The sequence below is a fragment of the Rhinatrema bivittatum genome, chromosome 2, assembly GCF_901001135.1.
Source record: "Rhinatrema bivittatum chromosome 2, aRhiBiv1.1, whole genome shotgun sequence".
NCBI classification, from domain to species: domain Eukaryota; kingdom Metazoa; phylum Chordata; class Amphibia; order Gymnophiona; family Rhinatrematidae; genus Rhinatrema; species Rhinatrema bivittatum.
In genome coordinates, this window is record NC_042616.1 from 266,536,364 (window position 1) to 266,555,811 (window position 19,448).

The window sequence follows — 19,448 nt, forward strand, 5'->3', positions numbered from 1 at the left end:
AGTAGGGAGCAGACAATCATAATCATTTGAGTAGGGAGCAGACAATCATAATCATTTAAAGGCATGTATTTATTATACTGCCTTATGAAGAATTTTATGATCATTTGGATTTTGTATGTCTATACACACCTTGATTTTGTTGCTACATTTTATTTATTTATTTATTTAAGTTCTTTAAATATACCGATGCTCAAGACAGGTCTTATCGAACCGGTTTACAATGAACAAGGGGAGAAACCAATTAACAGCAAGGCGTATAAAAGTTACAATAAAACAGGGCGTGAGTAACTTGGTCATTAGAAAATGAGGGATAGATTAAACAAACAGTAAAAAAAAAACATCCAGGCAGAGACTCTCCCAGCCTTTTCTGCAGTGTACAAGTTCACAGATTCTGGTAGTGCCATAGCAAGCTGCTGAGCTGACATTAGAAAGGAAACAGCGGATGGTTTAGTAGGGTAAGCAAGGAGGTGCTTTCACACAGACAAATCTAGAAAGTATCAGCCATATTTTGAGAACTGTTTGTAAAGGTTAACAATCCATGCAGTGTTTTCTAGTCCTTATTTTTTATTTGCAGACTAATATTTAGGTCCTTGGTCCTTCAGTTAACAAAATATAGGTTTCAATGATGTTTGAGTATATAGGGTGAAGAATACTGAGATCTTAGTATATATTACAGCAGATTCATAGCAGTTGCTATATTTCTAAAATATAGTATACTTTTATGGGTATATAGTGGCCTAAAAAAATATGATGTACATAATCTAAACACAGATTATACATACCTTGTATAGCAGACAATGTGCTGTGACAGATCTAAGTATTCATCACATAGAATATTAACAGTTTCATGAGTGAAGTAATCGCATGTCCAATTTCTAAAACATGCTTTTGAAATCTGTATCTTTTTATTAAAAAACAAAAACAAAAAACAATCATTGCTACCATTGTATGTTGAATAAGGAAATGAATCTGCCCTTATTAGTTCTAGGTAGACTCCTGGCAAAGATTATTATTGAAATACCTCCAGCTTTCTCTTTCATACTTTCCCTCTTGCTTTGTTAGAATGGCAGAATTGTGATGCATGGTTTTATATACATGATCTAATCAGTGGACTTTTGACATGCATTCCCCAAAGCCTAATTAACTGGTCACTTTAAAATTGTGCTCCTCAACCTATTCTGAGAACTCCTTTAGAAGATGTTAAAATCTTTATAATGCATAGATTAGATTATCTCCAAAGTATCTGAAAGATTGGTGCATTCTACTTGTTAGGAGCTTAAGATCCTCGCAAAAGGTCCAGCTACAGGTCCCCTCACCCAAAGGAGATAAGATTAGTGGAAACATGAACACATTTTTTTTTCATTTAGTGGGCCAGTTTTATGGAATTCTATGTCAAATAGAATTTGAAAATTTTTAGATACCTAAGTTTTTGGAAATGCTTTGCTTTTTAAATTAACATTTGAGTGGAAATAAGGTTTTTAGAAGTTTTATTATGTTGCTGTGGATTTATTTGAGTTTTAATATATTTTGGTTTTAAGTGTAATTTGTTTTAGATTTTTTTTTTGCTAATAGTTTTTTTTTATTTTATGTTGTATGTTAACTATGTATTTTGTTTACTATTTTTGTAAACCAGCCTGGAGTCTGAATAGGTGGTAAGTGAGGATGTAAATAAATAGCCAGATCTGACTCACAATTGAATGATCTCTCTCTAACCCCAAATTTGAAGCATATATTATCCTCATTTGAGTCACAGGTTGGATATCACAGTTTTAAAAGTGCTAAGTAATGATGCTATTAGTTTTAACCTTAAAAGAAAGAAAATGAAACCTGCTTGCTTTTATGGTAGCTGTTCTATTTGACTCTCATTCTTAACAAATCTCAAATTATCAAGCATACACTTTTTTTTAAAAATCATCACTGCATTAATTCTTGTCAATGAAAATGCTTATAAAATGAAATTTGACATTTTTGCTGTTTTCCAAGCTCAAAGAAATATGTTCTTTATATAAGATAACTTTTTGAGGAAATCATGTTGAAATACATTGTTTAAGAAAGAATTATATCTTCAGTGATTAATTTAGAGATTTGCTCTTAGAATTATCCAACTACATCCTTCCATGAAACTTTATTATTTCTCATTGCACATTTTTCCAGCATGGTGGTTGGCTACATCGTAGATCATTTTATGATATAATTTCTGGTTTTGGTTTACTGCAGGAGCCCCCTAGCACAGATGGAAGAAGAGAGAAGAGAACATGTGGCTAAAATGAAAAAAATGGAGATGGAAATGGAGCAGGTCTTTGATATGAAAGTTAAAGAAAAAGTTCAGAAACTGAAGGACTCTGAAGCTGAGGTAATAGAATATGCATCAGGTCCTAATGGTTTTGCAACTTTGGTAAAAGTGCTAAAATATTTAGTTATCTGGGTATATATATTTGGCATACTGTGATATGTTGGCATGACAATGAATACCTATTATAGTAGCACAAAGACTATCAAGATATGTATTACTACAGGAAGAATAACACAAAGCCAGCTGTAGTAAAGCAGTGGTTTTCAACCTTTCATGATTACTGTATACCCCTTTCAAGATTGAGATGTTTGTTACTCTTCATTCACAAAATTTATAGCAAATACACTTGGGTTTTTTTTCTCTACCTTGATTTCAAGGGAATTTTCCTGTTTCCATCTTTTCTGTCTTTGTTTCTTGGTTCTCCTTACCGTTTTCTTTTTGTCTATGCTTGTTTCCCTTCTTCATCTCATCCTCACTTGTCAGAATGCTTTCTTTGATTTTATTTCTCTCAGTCTTTCTTCTCTAACTCTCTCCTTCCCATTTTTCACCTTTCATTTCTTTCTTTTCTACCCTTCCAGTTCCCTATCTCTTTGCCTATTGACTCCTCTCAGCCCTCCATAGCATCTTTGCTGCCTGTCGTCCCTACTTCTCTTGCTCTCCTTCTCCTTGACTCTCTTCCTACACCTCCCTGCCCTGAGTCTTCCTCTTTCTGATTCTTCTATTCCACTCTGCCTTCCATCTCCCTTTCTCCCTACCTATTAATCTTTCACCTCCCAAAATTACTCTTTCTACCATATAGCCATCCACATCTCTACTCTTGATTTCTCGCTCCACCTCTCCCTGTTTTCTCTCTGTAACTCCCATTCCCCATCTTCCTAGTCTTGGTCTCTCTTGCATGGCACCTGGAGAGCAGCAGCAATAGAGTATCATACAACAAACATGGTAGTAGAAGGACTCAGGAAAAGCACCCAACCACAGGACTAAAGCAGAAAAGATAGATACGAGGGACAGCGCAAGCACTGTACTTCCTATCCCCATGGCTGCTCCCTCTTTTTCATGCCATTATGTAGACTTCATTTTCAATTAGGCAGCCCATGCGATGATACGAAAGGAGAAAGAAGAGGATAGGAAGTACAACACTTCAGCTGTCCCTTTACCTACTTTCTTTGCTTTAGTTACACAGCTAGCTGCCTCTCGTGTTCCTCTTGTACTAGTGATGGCAACCTTGAGCTGTCTTTATGGCAGCACTGATGTCGTACATCTCCATTTTATTTCTCCAAGTCAGAACATGGCAAGTGATGAGCCCAGGATCTCTTGCTTGAAGTTACTGCTGTCTGCTATAGGAGCATGTGGGTGCTTTCTTCAGTTAGGGCTCCCTTCTCCCGCATGGTTGTAGTGGTGGTCTGGTTGTGTACCTCCTGAGAGACATTCTCTGTCAGTAAACAGGATGAAATCAACCATAACCAGTGGGCAATGTCATCAGATGGTGCCAACATAGACACAGCTCTCAGAGCTCAGAAGTGTTTGAATATGCATGAGAGTGTCTACACACAGTGGCTGTCTTGTGAGCCCCTTTCTTTTTCTGAGCTACTGTTTGACTCTTTGTTGCTTTTGTATTTACAAGTTGTTTCTTTTTATGCTGTTGCCTCTGTAGCCCATCTAAAAGAACTTGTAAATTCTACTTAAAAAAAAAAACAAACCAGATATGGAAAAATCTAAGTTAAACCCTTAGCAGGTCCAAAGTCTATGGATGTGGGCACCAAATGTCCATCATTGACACCCAAACCATCTGCTTACCACTGCCTAGGCCTGGACCATGATGTTTCCAGTTGTCCTAGTTGCAGCAGGATGTCCCCACAGTCCCTTCATACCAGCACCTGGAAGATGAAAGGACTTTTGGAAGATGGTATCAAATAAGACCTCAAAGTCTCTGTGTGAGCAGCATAGCTAATCAGCCTCCAAGATTGAGACCTCTTTGCAGAGTTGGCACCATAAGAAGCATTGTAGATCACACTGGGACTTGGCCTCTTCTTCCCACACATCTGTTTGGAAAGCTCCCCCTACTGATGGTCTAATGTGTTTAAGTAACTTGATTCTCAGATGACTATTTCTCACCAAAAGAGAGAGGTTTTTCTAAATTCATGGCTGAATTCAATTGAACCCCAAGAGATCTAACCTCCTCCTTAGGAATAATCTCCTCCCCCATTTACTTCAAAGGGGTTAATAATTTGTTTTTGGTTTATGCTCTGGGTAGATGATCCACTAGAACTAGTAGTAATGCTATGCTTAAAAAAAAAAATCAAGAAAAGCTTTTCTTCAAAACATTTTTACTTTTCTGCCTTATTGTGGTGAACTTATAATTTAAAAAATCTTAAAACCCTGCTACTACTCTCCAAGAAGGGAATACATTTTTTACATGCTGATAGTGAGGTAGCTGTGTGTTTGACTATATATCTTTTAACTTTTAAAGATGAGTTATCATACATATTTAAAAATATCTGTGAACTTGCACCAGTTTGCCCTGCCCTTTCAAGACACCAAAAAGGTGATGAATGCACTTTGGAAGTGCAGTTTTTCTATTTGCAAAATATTAAAACAATTTCAGGGCTAGCCCAGTGGCTCAGTTACAAATTCTGCACATTGCCATGCAGAAGACTTGGATTTAATTCCTAGACCAACCTTATGCTCTCTGGGTCAACTGGGCATACTGCGGATGTAGAGTTCATGTCTCTTGAGGTGGTGGAAGTCTCTGGCATTACTCAGTAGTGACATCTAGTGGCCAAACTTGAGGGTCAGTGTTAGTTGGGGACTCTGCAGTGACTGGGTTGAAGTTGGGAAGAGGATATAAAAAAATAGGTTTGGGTGGGAAAATCTCAGGTAGTTACAAATGAAGGGTTATGGTGTTTAGCGCAACAGTGGAGAAATTACTTACCTGATAATTTCGTTTTCCTTAGTGTCGACAGATGGACTCAGGACCAATGTGTATTCTGCTCTTCTGCTAGCTGATAGGAGACTGAGTCAGATTTCAAAGCTGATGTCACTCTAGATATACCCCTGCAGTAACCTCAGCTGTTCAGTATTCTCTTCGAAAAGCCATTGTGGATATATCTTTGCTTAAATAACTTGATTAAAACTGAACTGGTTCAACTAATTTCCAAACTGGAGACCGCCAGTGCACTCAACCAATTAACACCGACCCTGGACAAACTGTGGGTGTCTTGAACTAGGGGTAGGCCGCGGTTTACCCATTCGCTATCTGAGGTTCTCCTTTTCTGGGGCAGCTGTGGGCGGGATACTGAGTCCATCTGTCTACACTAAGGAAAACAAAATTATCAGGTAAGTAATTTCACCATTTCCTAGCATGTAGCCAGATGGACTCAGGACCAATGGGATGTACAAAAGCTACTCCCGGATAGGGCCGGAGGCTGCCCGTGGCCCACTTAGTACTGCCCTTGCGAAGGCTGCGTCTTCTCGGGCTTGAACATCCAGACGGTAGAACCTGGAGAAGATGTTTATGGAGGACCACGTTGCGGCCTGACAGATCTCGGCGGGTGACAGTAGCTTGGTTTCTGCCCAAGAAACTGCCTGGGCCCTCGTAGAATGAGCCTTAACCTGTAGTGGTAAGGGCTTCCCTGCCCCTATGTAGGCTGCCTTGATTACTTCCTTGATCCTGCGGGCTATGGTCGCCCGCGAGGTCGCTTCTCCTTGTTTCTTCCCGCTGTGAAGGACGAACAAGTGATCCATTTTGTGCAACAGTTCCAATCTTTCCAGGTACCACACTAGGAGTCTGCAGACATTTAGATGGCGAAGAAGGTGTGAGTCTTCAGAGTCCTTATGTTCATCCGGAGATGGTAGTGAGATGGTTTGGTTCAAGTGAAACTCGGAAACCACTTTCGGAAGGATAGTGCCTGTAGTTCAGAGATGCGACGAGCTGAACATATTGCCACCAGGAATACAATCTTCAATGTTAAGAGGCATAGTGACAGACCGCGTGTTCTGAAGGAAGCCCCAGCTAGGAAGTCTAATACTAGATTGAGATTCCATAGAGGCACCGGCCACTTTAGGGGTGGTCGGAGTTGTTTAACCCCTTTCAGGAAGCGGGACAAATCCAAATGGGTTGATGGCTGGATACCGTCCACCTCTGCTCTGAAGCAGGATAGTGCGGCTACTTGGACCTTGAGGGAGTTGAGTGACACCCCCTTCTTCATACCATCCTGTAGGAACTCCAGAATCATGGGAATCTTGGTTGTCTGCAGGAGTATCCCGTGATCCTCGCACCAGGCTTTCGAATACTCTCCAGATCCGTATGTATGACAGGGATGTGGAGAACTTGCGTGCTCAGAGCAGGGTGTCAGTCACGGCCTTCGCGTAATGGTGCTTCTTCAGACAAGTCCTCTCAAGGGCCAGACCGAAGGGAATCGAGACGAATCTTCGTGGAGAGTCAGGCCCTGCCAGAGAAGGACCCTGCGTGGTGGTAGCACAGAGGGTTCCCCACAAAGAGTCTTTGCATGTCTGCGTATCATGGTCATCTTGGCCAATCCAGGGCCACTAGTAGAACTAATCCCCTGTGGTGATCTATCTTGTGGATGACCTAGCCCAGTAGTGGCCATGGGGGGAAGGTGTATAGTATGTCTTCCTCTGGCCAAGTCTGGTCGAGAGCGTTGATCCCTTGGGAGTGTGGCTCTCGTCTGCAGCTGAAGAATCTGGGGACTTGGGAACTGAGACGGGTGGCCCATAGATCCATGGCTGGGAGTCCCCAGCAATTTACTATCAGTTGGAAGGCTGTGGTCGACAGCGTCAATTCTCCCGGGTCCAGGCTGTCTGTGCTGAGGAAGTCTGCTGAGATGTTGTTTTTTCCTGCGATGTGGGAGGCTGAGATCCCTTGTAGGTTTCTCTCTGCCCATGCCATGAGATGGTCTATCTCCAGAGACACCTGCTGGCTCCTGGTTCCTCACTGGCGGTTGATGTAAGCAACCGTTGTCGCGTTGTCCGACATTACTCGAATCGCTTTGCCCTGGAGTCTGTGGCTGAATCGCAGGCACGCTAGTCTGACTGCTCGAGCTTTCATGCGTTTTATGTTCCATTCCGCCTCTTCCTTGTTCCATTGTCCCAGGGCCGTCAGTTCCTGACTGTTGGCTCCCTACCCTCACAGGCTTGCATCCGTGGTGAGCACTGTCCAGTTTGGTGGGGATAGGCTTACTCCTCTGCTTAGGTGCTTTTCCTGTAGCCACCACTGGAGCTGAGAACGGTACGTTCGCCTCCAAATACCAGCAGAGGTACTCTGCTGGTATTTGGAGGCGAATTGAGTAGTCCTGGGACAGTGGGTTCCATCGTGACAGTAAGGCGCGCTGGAGCAGTCGCATATGGGCTCTTGCCCACGGGACGAATTCCAGGGTTGATACCATGAGGCCAAGGACTTGAAGATAGTCCCATACCTTGGGGCATGCATTGGTCATTAGTTATCGTAATTGTTCCATCAGTTTCCTTCTTCTGGGAGGAGGGAGGAAGACTTTGTTCTGTTTGGTGTCGAAACGGGCCTCCAGGTACTCTAGAGATTGAGAGGGCTGCAGACTGCTCTTGCCTGTGTTTGTGACCCAACCAAGTTCCTGCAGTAGGCTCTTCACTCTGCTGGTCACCTGCCAGCTCTCTTCTGAAGAATTTGCCCTGATCAGCCAGTCGTCCAGGTAAGGGTGTACCAAGATCCTTTCCTTCCTCAGTGTTGCTGCCACGACCACCATGATTTTGGTGAAAGTTCTGGGGGCGGTTGCTAGGCCGAAGGGTAGCACTCAGAACTGATAATGGTGACCCAGTATCACAAAGCGCAGGAAACGCTGGGGAGCCTGATGGACTGGAATGTGAAGGTAAGTTTCGGAAAGGTCCAGGGAGGTTAGGAACTCTCCTGGTTGTAGTGCCATTATTACGGAGTGAAGAGTTTCCATACGGTAGTGTAGTACCCGCAGATGATGGTTGACTTTCTTGAGATCCAAGATGGGCCGGAATGATCCTTCCTTCTTGGGAACGATAAAATAGATGGAATAGCGCCCCGTATTTTGTTGGGGCGAGGGGACCGGAGTTATTGCCTTCAGACTGAGTAGCCTTGTTAGAGTGGTTTCTACTGCCAGTCTCTTGGAGTGGAAGTGGCAGGGTGACATCATAAATTTGTCTCGAGGGATACTGTGGAACTCCAGAGAGTAACCTTCTCGAATGATGTTTAGTACCCATTTTTCCGATGTGATCTTGACCCATCTTTGGTAGAAGAGGGCAAGTCGACCCCCTATTTCCTCTTCCTTGGATGGGTCAGCCCATTCTCATTGTGGAGCACGGCTGGATCCTACCTCCGGGCCTGCTCCTCTCTTGGTCTGGTTCTGAAAGGGCTTGCACCTTCCAGAGGGACGAGGTGCCTGGAACTGTGAGTTCCTGTAGGGTCTAAAGCGTTGTGAGCCTCTGCCCTTGGTTCTTCTGGATGAGGGACACTGAGATCTTTTATTCCTATCTTCCGGTAGCCGAGGCACTGGGAATTTGCCCCATTTTCTGGCTAACTACTCCAATTTGCTTCCGAACAAGAGAGATCCTTTAAAGGGCATTCTTGTGACGTTTACTTTAGATGTCTCGTCAGCAGACCAATTCCATAGCCATAGTTGTCTTCTGGCTGCCACTACCCCGAAGCTACGCCTCACGCTGAGGTGTGCACCAGGTCTGAGCTTGCATCCGTCAGGAAGGCTGCTTCAGGTTCCATGGTCTCACCAGTATACATTCCAGAGTTATTTGCCTCTCGAGAGGAGCAAGCAGGAACATGCCATCGTTGCACAGAAGGAAGCAATCTGCAGTGTCATTGCTGTTGCGTCGAAGGCCTGTTTAAGGATGGATTCCAGTCGTCTATCCTGAGTATCCTTCAACGCAGCCCCTCCCTCAATGGGAATCGTTCGCTTTGAGATGGCACAGACCATGGCGTCAACTTTCAGGAAACACAGGCGCTCCTTGGTCGCTGGTTCTAGGGGGTATAGGGCTTCCAAGGCCCGACCCCCCTTTGAAGCTGGCCTCCGGGGCATCCCACTCCAGGTCAATCAGTTCCTGGATGGCTTCCATCATTGGGAAGTAGCATGAGGCTTTACGAAGGGACACCAGGATGGGGTGGTTCTTTGGTTCCGTCATCGGGTCCATGCCTGGAATACCCAGAGTCTTCAGAGACTGGAAAACAAGGGCTGGTAGTTCATCCTTGTGGAAGAAGTGAAACAAGGTTCGGTATGGTTCCAGGCCTGGAGGAATTTCTCCTTTTTCCAGGGAGTCTCCATCATCATCTGAAGTGTCTGGGTCCCTGTCAGGGAAAATCTTGGTTAGGCGAGGCATGCTTCGAGGCATCTGAGTAGGGCCGGGAGGATCTTGTGCTTCCGGCAGGGTTTGAGCCTGGGGTGCAGCAGGGGCTGATTGCGCCTGAACAAAGGCTTGCAACCCTTGGAAAAATTCTAACCAGGAGAAGGTTCCTGGATCCATGTTAGTCCCGGGGGAGTCTGCGTAGGAGCCCCTGATGTGCCCTCTTGTGGAGAGGCCCCATCAGAGATGCATAGATCCAGGGAACTGTCATCTGTAGTAGTTCCGGACCCATCCCCTGACAGTGAGGGACCAGGCTTTGGTTCCCCCTGGGCTTCCTCACATTGCTTGCACAGGCAGGACTCCAGTTCCGGCTGCGCAGCTCTTATGTGGCAGGCTGTGCAAAGAGAGTGCCTTCTGGCCTTTTTGGGTGCCAGTGCCATTGCCTCTAGTTTCAATGCGCGTGTAGCTGTAAATGGGGCTGTGCGTGTAGTTGTGCGCGCAAGGTGTGTTCATTTGTGCGCATGGCCCAGTTGTGCGTGTAGTTGTTCGCGCGTCTGTATTGGACGCGCGCATCAGCTGTCCCGCGCGAGTATCGCCGGTCGAGAAGGGAAGATGGCGCTGATGCCCCCATGCTTCAGATGGCACCCCCAAGGTCTCCATGTAGACCCCTGCCTCAGATCGTGGCCTAGCCCAGCCAGGGCCACTCAACCCGATCGGTGCTCCCTTTTACCTCGCCTGGAAGTAAGCCAAAACGGTACGGCAATCTGAGCCTCAGAGACCAGAGACCTGATTTAAATTTTTCTGCTTACCTGATCTCGGCGCTTACCGATCGAGTGACGGGACGGTCTCCAACTGTGGGGGGAGAGGGCTTTACCTTCACCGCCGTGCTCTGTTTTGCACCTGCTGCCTTTCAGCCACCCTAGGGGCTAAGTCCACACCAGGAACCGGTTACCAGACCAAGGCACATCTCTGAGGGATCTCGGAAATCACCTCAGGAATTCCCAACTGGGGGAGGGACCCTTAGGTTTCACTGCAGGAGAGCGGGGGCTTGATCTTCTTTAAGGTAATTTTTCTTTTTCTTTCTTCTTTGCTGTATTTGTTAACACTATTCTAGTGTGTGGTATAGTGTCTGCATCTGCTAGGAGATGGAGAGATACTGAAGAGCTGAGGTTACTGCAGGGGTATATCTAGAGTGATGTCAGCTTTGAAATCTGACTCAGTCTCCCATCTGCTAGCAGAAGAGCACAATACCCGTTGGTCTTGAGTCCATCTGGCTACACGCTAGGAAATGGCTGGTTCTGATTGTGCTGGAAGACCAAAGGATCAGAGAATCTTCTGGGCTAGAAGAAAAATATAGTTCACAAATTATATGTCAAAAGTATCCAGACAAATAATTTCTAGAAACTGAAACTACTGATCATTATTAATGTATCTCTCCTAACTGCCACCTCCTTAGCCTTTAAAAGAAATTGAGGTCCAGTTAGCTTTAAAAAAAATAAATTCAACTTTGACAAACTCTTCATAGAAAAATTCACAACTCCCAATTAATAGCAAACAACTTATATAAACTATAATATATTAAACATTATACTATGTTATACTGTATTAAGTTCCATAACTTCAAGATATTTTTTTCTTACAGCTTCAACGGCGTCATGAGCAAATGAAAAAGAACTTGGAGGCACAGCACAAGGAATTAGAGGAGAAACGTCGCCAATTTGAAGATGAGAAATCAAATTGGGAAACTCAGCAACGTATTTTGGAGCAGCAGAATTCTTCCAGGTAATTATGTATAACATGTAGAAAGTAGTGGTATCCCATGAAAAATAAAAACTAGCTAAAAGAAAATCAAAGTAGTTGTATGGAGATATTACCTTTTATTATAATTAATAAATGTATATTGTGAATACCAATGGGCTCAATTTTTTTCCAGGCTAGCTAATTCTGTCTTGATTTTACCCCATTGCGTGCATAGTTTTTCTCTTTTTATTTTATAGAAAAGCTACTGAATCCATGCATACACTGGTGTAAAACCAAGAGTGGATCAGCTTACCCTGTAAAACTGGAGCCATTTGCTAATTCTAATATATGAAGATTGGTTCTAGGCCCATTAGAAATTGAGTGGAGCGTGGGAAACAGCATGTATGCGCATAGTCACTCCCTTAACCTCCCCTTGCCCTTAGAAAACCCTCTCTTCCTTTGCCATGGATAGATGATGGGCATGCTTATTGCAATTGGAAGAAGTATGTGTGCTGTGTAACTGCACACGTATTTTTAACCGCAGAGATGCCACAATGTTCAGATGTATGGTTTAGGCATGTGTATAAGTTTGCACCTGTGGAGGAACACACAGAATGCAAAACACATTTTAATTGTATTTTTTTCCTTAAGATGACTAAGGGATGCTTTTGGGTGAAATTCCCAGAGGAGATCATAGGGAAACAAAATCAAGACATCACAAAAAGTCTTTTGAGCAAATATTTTTTTTGAGAATGACTGACAGTGACCAACATAAAAACCTAGCAAATTGTGTGTATTTAGTTAGCGTTTCTTGTAATCCGCAGCCTCCAATATGTTTGGTGCAGCGTACATGTCAAACACACACATATGATTAAATAGGACCCATATTTGCAAGAAGGTGAAAAATCATTAAGTAACCTATGCATGGCTGTTATGAAGGTCCTGATATAAGAAGCGAGAATTGTGTATATTCATGGTACGCTGAGATATTTCAAAAACACAAAACTATCTTCAAGTGCTATTTATTTGTATGTATCCATGAAATAAGTGACTATCTGTTGTATTTTTGTGTATATATATGTATATTGAGTCATCTTAGTACAGAATAATGTGGTTACTGATGGTTAGGACCTCACTACTTTTCAGTAATCTCTGTATATGGAGAAAGATAAACAGGATATCTGTGTCAAGCTGTCTAATTGCTTCTGGCTCAAACATGCTGGCTCCTTTCTGTTCATTTTTCTGAGGAACTTGGTCTTTGGTCGGTGTCTGATCACAGCTGGTATGGCCTCAAAAACTTTGCATTGTTGGCTGCATTTCAGAAACATCACTCAAGGCTACAATGTGTATAATATAGCTTCCAATATCTGTTCTTGCAACTTGAAAATAACACAGTTCAGATCTCGGTCCAAGAGAATTTCAACTCCATATCTAAATATAAGTAATATATTCTTTATACTGGCTGTGACATTTGGATGTTGCAGCGGCAGCTTTTACTGTCCTTGGTGGAAGGAAGTATCCGCTATCATTTAGGATACCTACTGACCAGACTCGTGGGTTCTTAAGGAATTGTAGTCTGAGGCACATGGTCAAGTATTGTTGCGGCAGTGGGTGGGGGGAACCTAAGATAGTTAACTAAAGGCTCATGAAATTGATTTCTGTTGAGTTCAGAGTCCAGAAAAGCAGATGGAAACTGCTAGACAGAAAAATGGAAGGTCAAAATATTTGAAGGATTTAGTGTAACAAAGCAACAATACCCTTTTCCTGTTATAAGAACATGAGAGCTGCCATACAGGGTCAGAAAAAGGTCCATCAAGCCCAGTATCCTGTTTCCAGCAGTGGCCAAGCCCCAGGTCACAAGTACCTGGCAGGATCTTAAGGGGTAGCTAGATTCCAGGCTGCTTCTTCCAAGACTAAGCAGTTGATACCTGCAACTCTACCTTAATGGTTAATGGATTTTCCCTCCAGGAACTTGACCAAATCTTTTTTAAATGCAGCAATACTAATACGAGGGGGTCAAAAGCACTCAAAGGAGCCATAGGTGCTGCGCACCAAAGGAGCGCAATCAAGGGGCATGCTCGTTGGTTTTGCCCCTTTGTTTTTCACCAGAGTTTAACAAACTTCTGGCAATCTGTTTGAGACTACTTTTTCTCACTTTGGAATAATTTTTTGGTTTGATTTCATTTTATCCAATACTGACTGTTGGACTAACCTGTCTGATACCAATCATGGAAAATGTTCAAATACCCTCAATCATCACCCTCTCCAGACCAGAACATAAGAAATTGCCATGCTGGGTCAGACCAAGGGTTCAAGCCCAGCATCCTGTTTCCAACAGAGGCCAAACCAGGTCACAAGAACCTGGCAATTACCCAAACACTAAGAAGATCTCATGCTACTGATGCAATTAATAGCAGTGGCTATTCCCTAAGTATACTTGATTAATAGCCGTTAATGGATTTCTCCAAGAACTTATCCAAACCTTTTTTGAACCCAGCTACACTAACTGCACTAACCACATCCTCTGGCAACAAATTCCAGAGCTTTATTGTGCGTTAAGTGAAAAAGAATTTTCTCAGATTAGTCTTAAATGTGCTACTTGCTAACTTCATGGAATGCTCCCTAGTCCTCCTATTATCCGAAAGTGTAAATAACCGATTCACATCTACTCATTCAAGACCTTTCATGATTTTAAAGACCTCTATCATATCCCCCCTCAGTCGTCTCTTCTCCAAGTTGAACAGCCCTAACCTCTTCAGCCTTTCCTCATAGGGGAGCTGTTCTATCCCCTTTATCATTTTGGTTGCCCTTCTCTGTACCTTCTCCACAGCAATTATATCTTTTTTTTAGATGCAGCAACCAGAATTGTACACAGTATTCAAGGTGTGGTCTCATCGTGGAGCGATTATAGAGGCATTATGACATTTTCCGTTTTATTAACCATTCCCTTCCTAATAATTCCTAACACCAAGAAGTCCTGGGGAGAGGAGCCCCCATGCTCCTTTAGACCCGGGACACAGAGGCATTCTCCACCTGCAACGGTGCCGGGAGCCGAGACTCCACATATTCCTGTGGACCCTCCGGGGATGCCTATGGAGCCTCCAACCCCAGAAGTTGTTACCAACACCATCCTTCTGGGAGGAATTGGACCAAATGGTTCAAGAGGCAGTTATCCAAGCGCTTCGAGGATTTGTCGCCACTGGCACCAACTCCCATGCCGAGGCCTGACCCGGTGCCTACGATGCTGGCTCCGCTACTGGAAAGACTAGACACCTTCATCAGTGCCCGTGCCTCCTGGACCAACGATGCCTCAGAGGCCGCTGATTCCTCCACCGCCATCAACCCCAATTCCTTGATCATTGGACGAAGACCGTGACCCGTCTATGCCGGACCTGATTCCAGGGCCATCGGGTATACTGCCACCCACATGCCCATCGAAAACACCAATACCATCTGTGCCGCCTCACTCTTTTCGGTGCCTCCACCGATTCCATCAGAAGAACCACAGGGTGCAGGAGACCAGCCATACGATCTCTGGAGTGATGATTCCTCTGACTCACAGGATTCTGAGGACATCCCATCGGAAAGACTGCGCTCCCCTCCAGATGACCTCTCATTTGCAAGCTTTGTAAAGGAAATGTCTGAAACCATCCCTTAAGCTGCAAACTGAAGAGGATGCCAGACCCAGGATGCTGGAAGTTCTGCAGTTCGTGGATGCCCCCAAGGAAGTGACGGCAATTCCAGTCCATGAAGTTCTGCTTGACCTGTTGCATAGTACCTGGGAGCACCCAGGTACAGTTCCATGGTGAACAGGAAAACTGATGCTACCTACCTGGTTCAGTCAGCTCCAGGATTCCAGAAAACCCAGCTCCCTCACCACTCTGTAGTGGTTGAATCCACTCAGAAGAAAGCAAAGAGATCCTGCCCTCGTTCTTCTGCCCCAAGGAGCACAAATCTTCGGACGCCTTTGGACGCAGGATGTTCCATAATTCTATGTTGTCATGTATAGCAGCCTTTCAGCTATATATGACTCAGTTCTCCAGAAACCTTTGGAAGCAGGTGCAAAATTTCTCCAAATCCCTGCCAGAGGAGTTTCAGGAAGAACTGAATTCCATCCTTCAGAAGGGCCTTGATGCTGGAAAACACGAGGTCAGAGCTGCCTATGACATTTGAGACTGCCTCCAGAGTGTCAGCAGCAGGCATAAGTGCCAGACGATGGGCATGGTTGAAATCTTCAAACTTGCGTCAAGAAGTCCAAGACAGGTTGACGGACCTTCCCTATACAGGGGACAACTCGTTTGGTGAGGAAATCCAAGAAACAGTTGCGCAACGCAAAGACCATCATGATTGAGACATTGCACCAACTATCTACTGTTCCCTCTGACTTTCCATCCATTACCAAAAGGCAGTTCAGAAGGGATACCAGGAAGCTAAACTATAAAACCCATAGGTATTACCCTCCTCCGTCCAGGTTTCGTCCAACCAGGCCCTATCAGAAAGGTCAACCTTGTCAGCACAGACCTCCAAAAACCCAACCAGCTCCCCACACAGGTCCTGCATCGGGATTTTGACTCCCTTCTAGAGAGCAACAGTCAACCCCCACCTCCAGCAACTTTTCCTGTAGGAGGCCGCTTGTGTCACTTTGCAAACATATGGCACGCAATAACAACGGACCAATGGGTCCTTTCTGTAGTTGCCCAAGTTTACCATCTAAACTTCCTCACGCTACCATCGGACTCTCCACCTCGTCCCATGTGGAGTTTAATCGACCTTTCTCCACTTCTCGAGGAGGAACTTTCAACCCTCCTCCAGTCCAATACCATAGAACTGGTTCCCCGACTGCAGCATGGGAAAGGGTTCTACTTCCGATATTTTCTAATTCCAAAAAAGTCAGGTGGCATTCGTCCTATATTGGATCTTCGTACCCTAAACATACATCTACGCAAGGAAAAGTTCAGAATGGTAACTTTGGGCTCCATGCTCCCTCTTCTTCAAAAGGGGGATTGGCTTTGCTCTCTAGATCTTCAGGAGGTGTATGCTCATAAAGCAGTAACCCCTCCACATCGAAAATACCTCAGATTCTTAGTCTGTCACCGTCATTTCCAATACAGAGTACTACCATTCGGCCTAGCATCAGCACCCGGTGTGTTCACGAAATGCCTGGCAGTAGTAGCGGCTTACCTAAGACAACAAAGGATCCACGTCTATCTGTATCTAGACGATTGGTTACTCAGAGGTCCATCCAAGGAGGTAGTACTTCACTCCCTCCATCTCACTTTTACAGCTACTGCAATCCTTGGGGTTTCTCATAAACTATCCCAAGTCAAATCTGATTCCATCACGTACCCTCTCCATCGGAGCGGATTTAAACACCTTACAAGCCAAAGTGTTCCTCCCAAAGGACTGAGCACGCACATTATCAAACTTGGCCAAAGCAGTACAGACTCGCCGAACCACCACAGCTCATCACCTACTAACCTTACTAGGTCACATAGCGTCCACGGTTCATGTTACCCCAATGGCTCGTCTAGCCATGAGAGTAACACAATGGAGTTTAAAGTCCCAGTGGTCCCAATCATATCAACATATGTCCCACATTGTCCACATCACCAGCCAGCTTAGTCTCTCACTAACCTGGTGGATACAGGAGTCCAGTCTTCTGATAGGACTACCCTTTCAATCTCCAGAACCTCAGATTATACTGACAACAGATGCCTCCAGCCTTGGTTGTGGAGCCCTTATCGTCAACCTGCAAACCCAGGAAACCAGGACCACAGCAGAAACAAAGCACCAGATCAATTTTCTAGAGCTCAGAGCAATACAATACGCATTATTTGCTTTCCAGGATTGCTTATCCAACAAGGTAATCCTAATTCAAACAGACAACCAGGTTTCGATGTGGTACCCTCAACAAGCAGGGGGGTACAGGCTCTTACCTGCTATGCCAGGAGGCAGCGCAGATATGGGCCTAGGCTCTCTCACGCTCCATGCTACTGAGAGCAGCCTACCTGGCAGGCGTGGACAATGTGATGGCAGCCAATCTCGGACCTTTCATCCCCACGAATGGTCCCTGGATCCCACTGTAGCGAACAGAATTTTCCACCAGTGGGGCCACCCGCACATAGACCTCTTCGCGTCAATTCACAACCCCAAAGTGGAAAACTTCTGCTCTCTACACCGCAGCCACAAGACACCTCCAAGGGATGCCTTCGCCCACTCATGGACAAAGGGTTTCTGTATGCCTATCCTCCACTTCCAATCATCAGCAAGACTCTCGTGAAGTTACGACACAACCGGGGCTCAGTGATCCTCATAGCCCCTTACTGGCCGTGTCTGGTTTGGTTTCCCATCCTTCGCGACCTCTCAGTCCAGCAACCAATTCGCCTGGGCACAGATCCAACTGTGATAACGCAGAACGGACTATTGTGTCATCCGAACCTCCACTCCCTGTCTTTGACAGCATGGATGTTGAAAGGTTGATACTGCAATCCCTTAACCTTTCCGACAACGTGTCCCAGGTCCTCATAGCTTTACGAAAGCCTTCTACTAGGAAATCTTATCGTTCCAAATGGAAAAGATTCTCCTTGTGGTGCACCACAAAGGAAATAGATCCCTTTTCCTGCCCCACAACAAGGTTCCTGGACTACCTCTGGTACCTCTCTGAGTCTGGCCTACAAACCTCCTCCATCTGAGTACATGTCAGCACCATAGCTGCTTACTACAAAGACATAGGAGATGCCCTGATCTCTGGGCAGCCCCTTGTAGGGCGCTTTATGAGAGGCTTGCTACAGCTGAAGCCTCCACTGCGTCCTTCGGTTCTGGCATGGGACTTCAATGTGGTACTAGCACGGCTCATGCGACCTCCGTTCGAGCCCCTGCACTCCTACGAACTTCGTCATCTCACCTGGAAAGTGCTCTTTCTACTTGCTTTAACTTCAGCTCGCAGTCAGTGAGCTACAAGCACTGGTAACATACCCACCTTACACAAAATTTCTCCAAGATCGTGTGGTACTCTGCACTCACCCCAAATTTTTGCCAAAGGTAGTGTCTGATTTCCACTTAAATCAATCCATAATACTACCCACATTTTTTCCAAAACCCCACTCACACCCAGGTGAGCGGGCCCTGCATTCCTTGGACTGTAAACGTGCGCTCGCCTTTTATTTGGACCGCACTGCAGCCCATAGGAAGTCCACCCAACTGTTTGTCTCCTTTAGTAAAACCAAACTGGGAGTTCCTGTGGGCAAGCAGACCCTATCCTCCTGGCTGGCGGTCTATATTACCTTCTGCTACCAACAAGCAGGCCTTCCGCTACAAGGATGCGTGAAAGCGCATTCAGTAAGAGCCATGGCAACATCAGTAGCGCACTTCCGTTCTGTACCTCTGCTGACATCTGCAGAACTGCCACATGGAGCTCTCTCCACACCTTTGCAGCTCACTATTGTCTCGTAAGATTCCATCTTTGGCCAGTCTGTCCTGCGTAATTTGTTCCCAGTTTAATAACCCAGCTTCCTTCCTGCGACCCACTATGAAACTCAGGCTACCCTCCTACCCAAAACCACCCCTGTTGTTGTGCCTGTTGCACGTCGTTCGGTGTTTTTGGTTCACTCTATTTGGGCATCCTGTAGCTTGCTATTCACCCATATGTGAGGACTACCATCCTGCTTGTCCTGGGAGAAAGCAGAGTTGCTTACCTGTAACAGGTGTTCTCCCAGGACCGCAGGATGTTAGTCCTCACGAAATCTGCCCGCCATCCCGCGGAGTTGGGTTTGCTTACGTTTTATTATTTTACAAGCCTTTAAGCCTGTCAAAACGGGCTACATTAAAAGAAAAAATCTTTTCGGTTCATTTTTGGACATGGCTCTCTTCTAACTTCTTCTTCACTCCCCCTTCCCCTCGCTCATTCACCCTTCTCCCCCTCGTCAATCACTCCCCTTCCTCCACTTGCCAATTTTTCCTGCAATCCCATTCAAATGGGCAAGATTCCATTGGTCAGACCGGCACATCAATCAGAGCCTCTCTCTTCTCCACAACTTCTTACCCTTCCCACTTACTGACACATGTCCTTCCATCCCTTCTCATCCCTTTCCTTCCCCTCTCACTT

The 19,448-nt window shown here is 45.1% G+C and overlaps 1 protein-coding gene across 2 annotated transcripts in view; it reads left to right on the top strand.

The window, feature by feature from the left end:
• Positions 1-19,448, top strand: part of SEPTIN7 (septin 7) — a 407,754-nt gene that overhangs the window by 384,225 nt on the left and 4,081 nt on the right. For both annotated transcript variants that reach the window (XM_029589487.1, XM_029589486.1), the window contains exons 13-14: positions 2,218-2,353; positions 11,247-11,386. In XM_029589487.1, the coding sequence (XP_029445347.1) occupies positions 2,218-2,353; positions 11,247-11,386 (276 nt within the window). The remainder of the gene's footprint in view (positions 1-2,217; positions 2,354-11,246; positions 11,387-19,448) is intronic.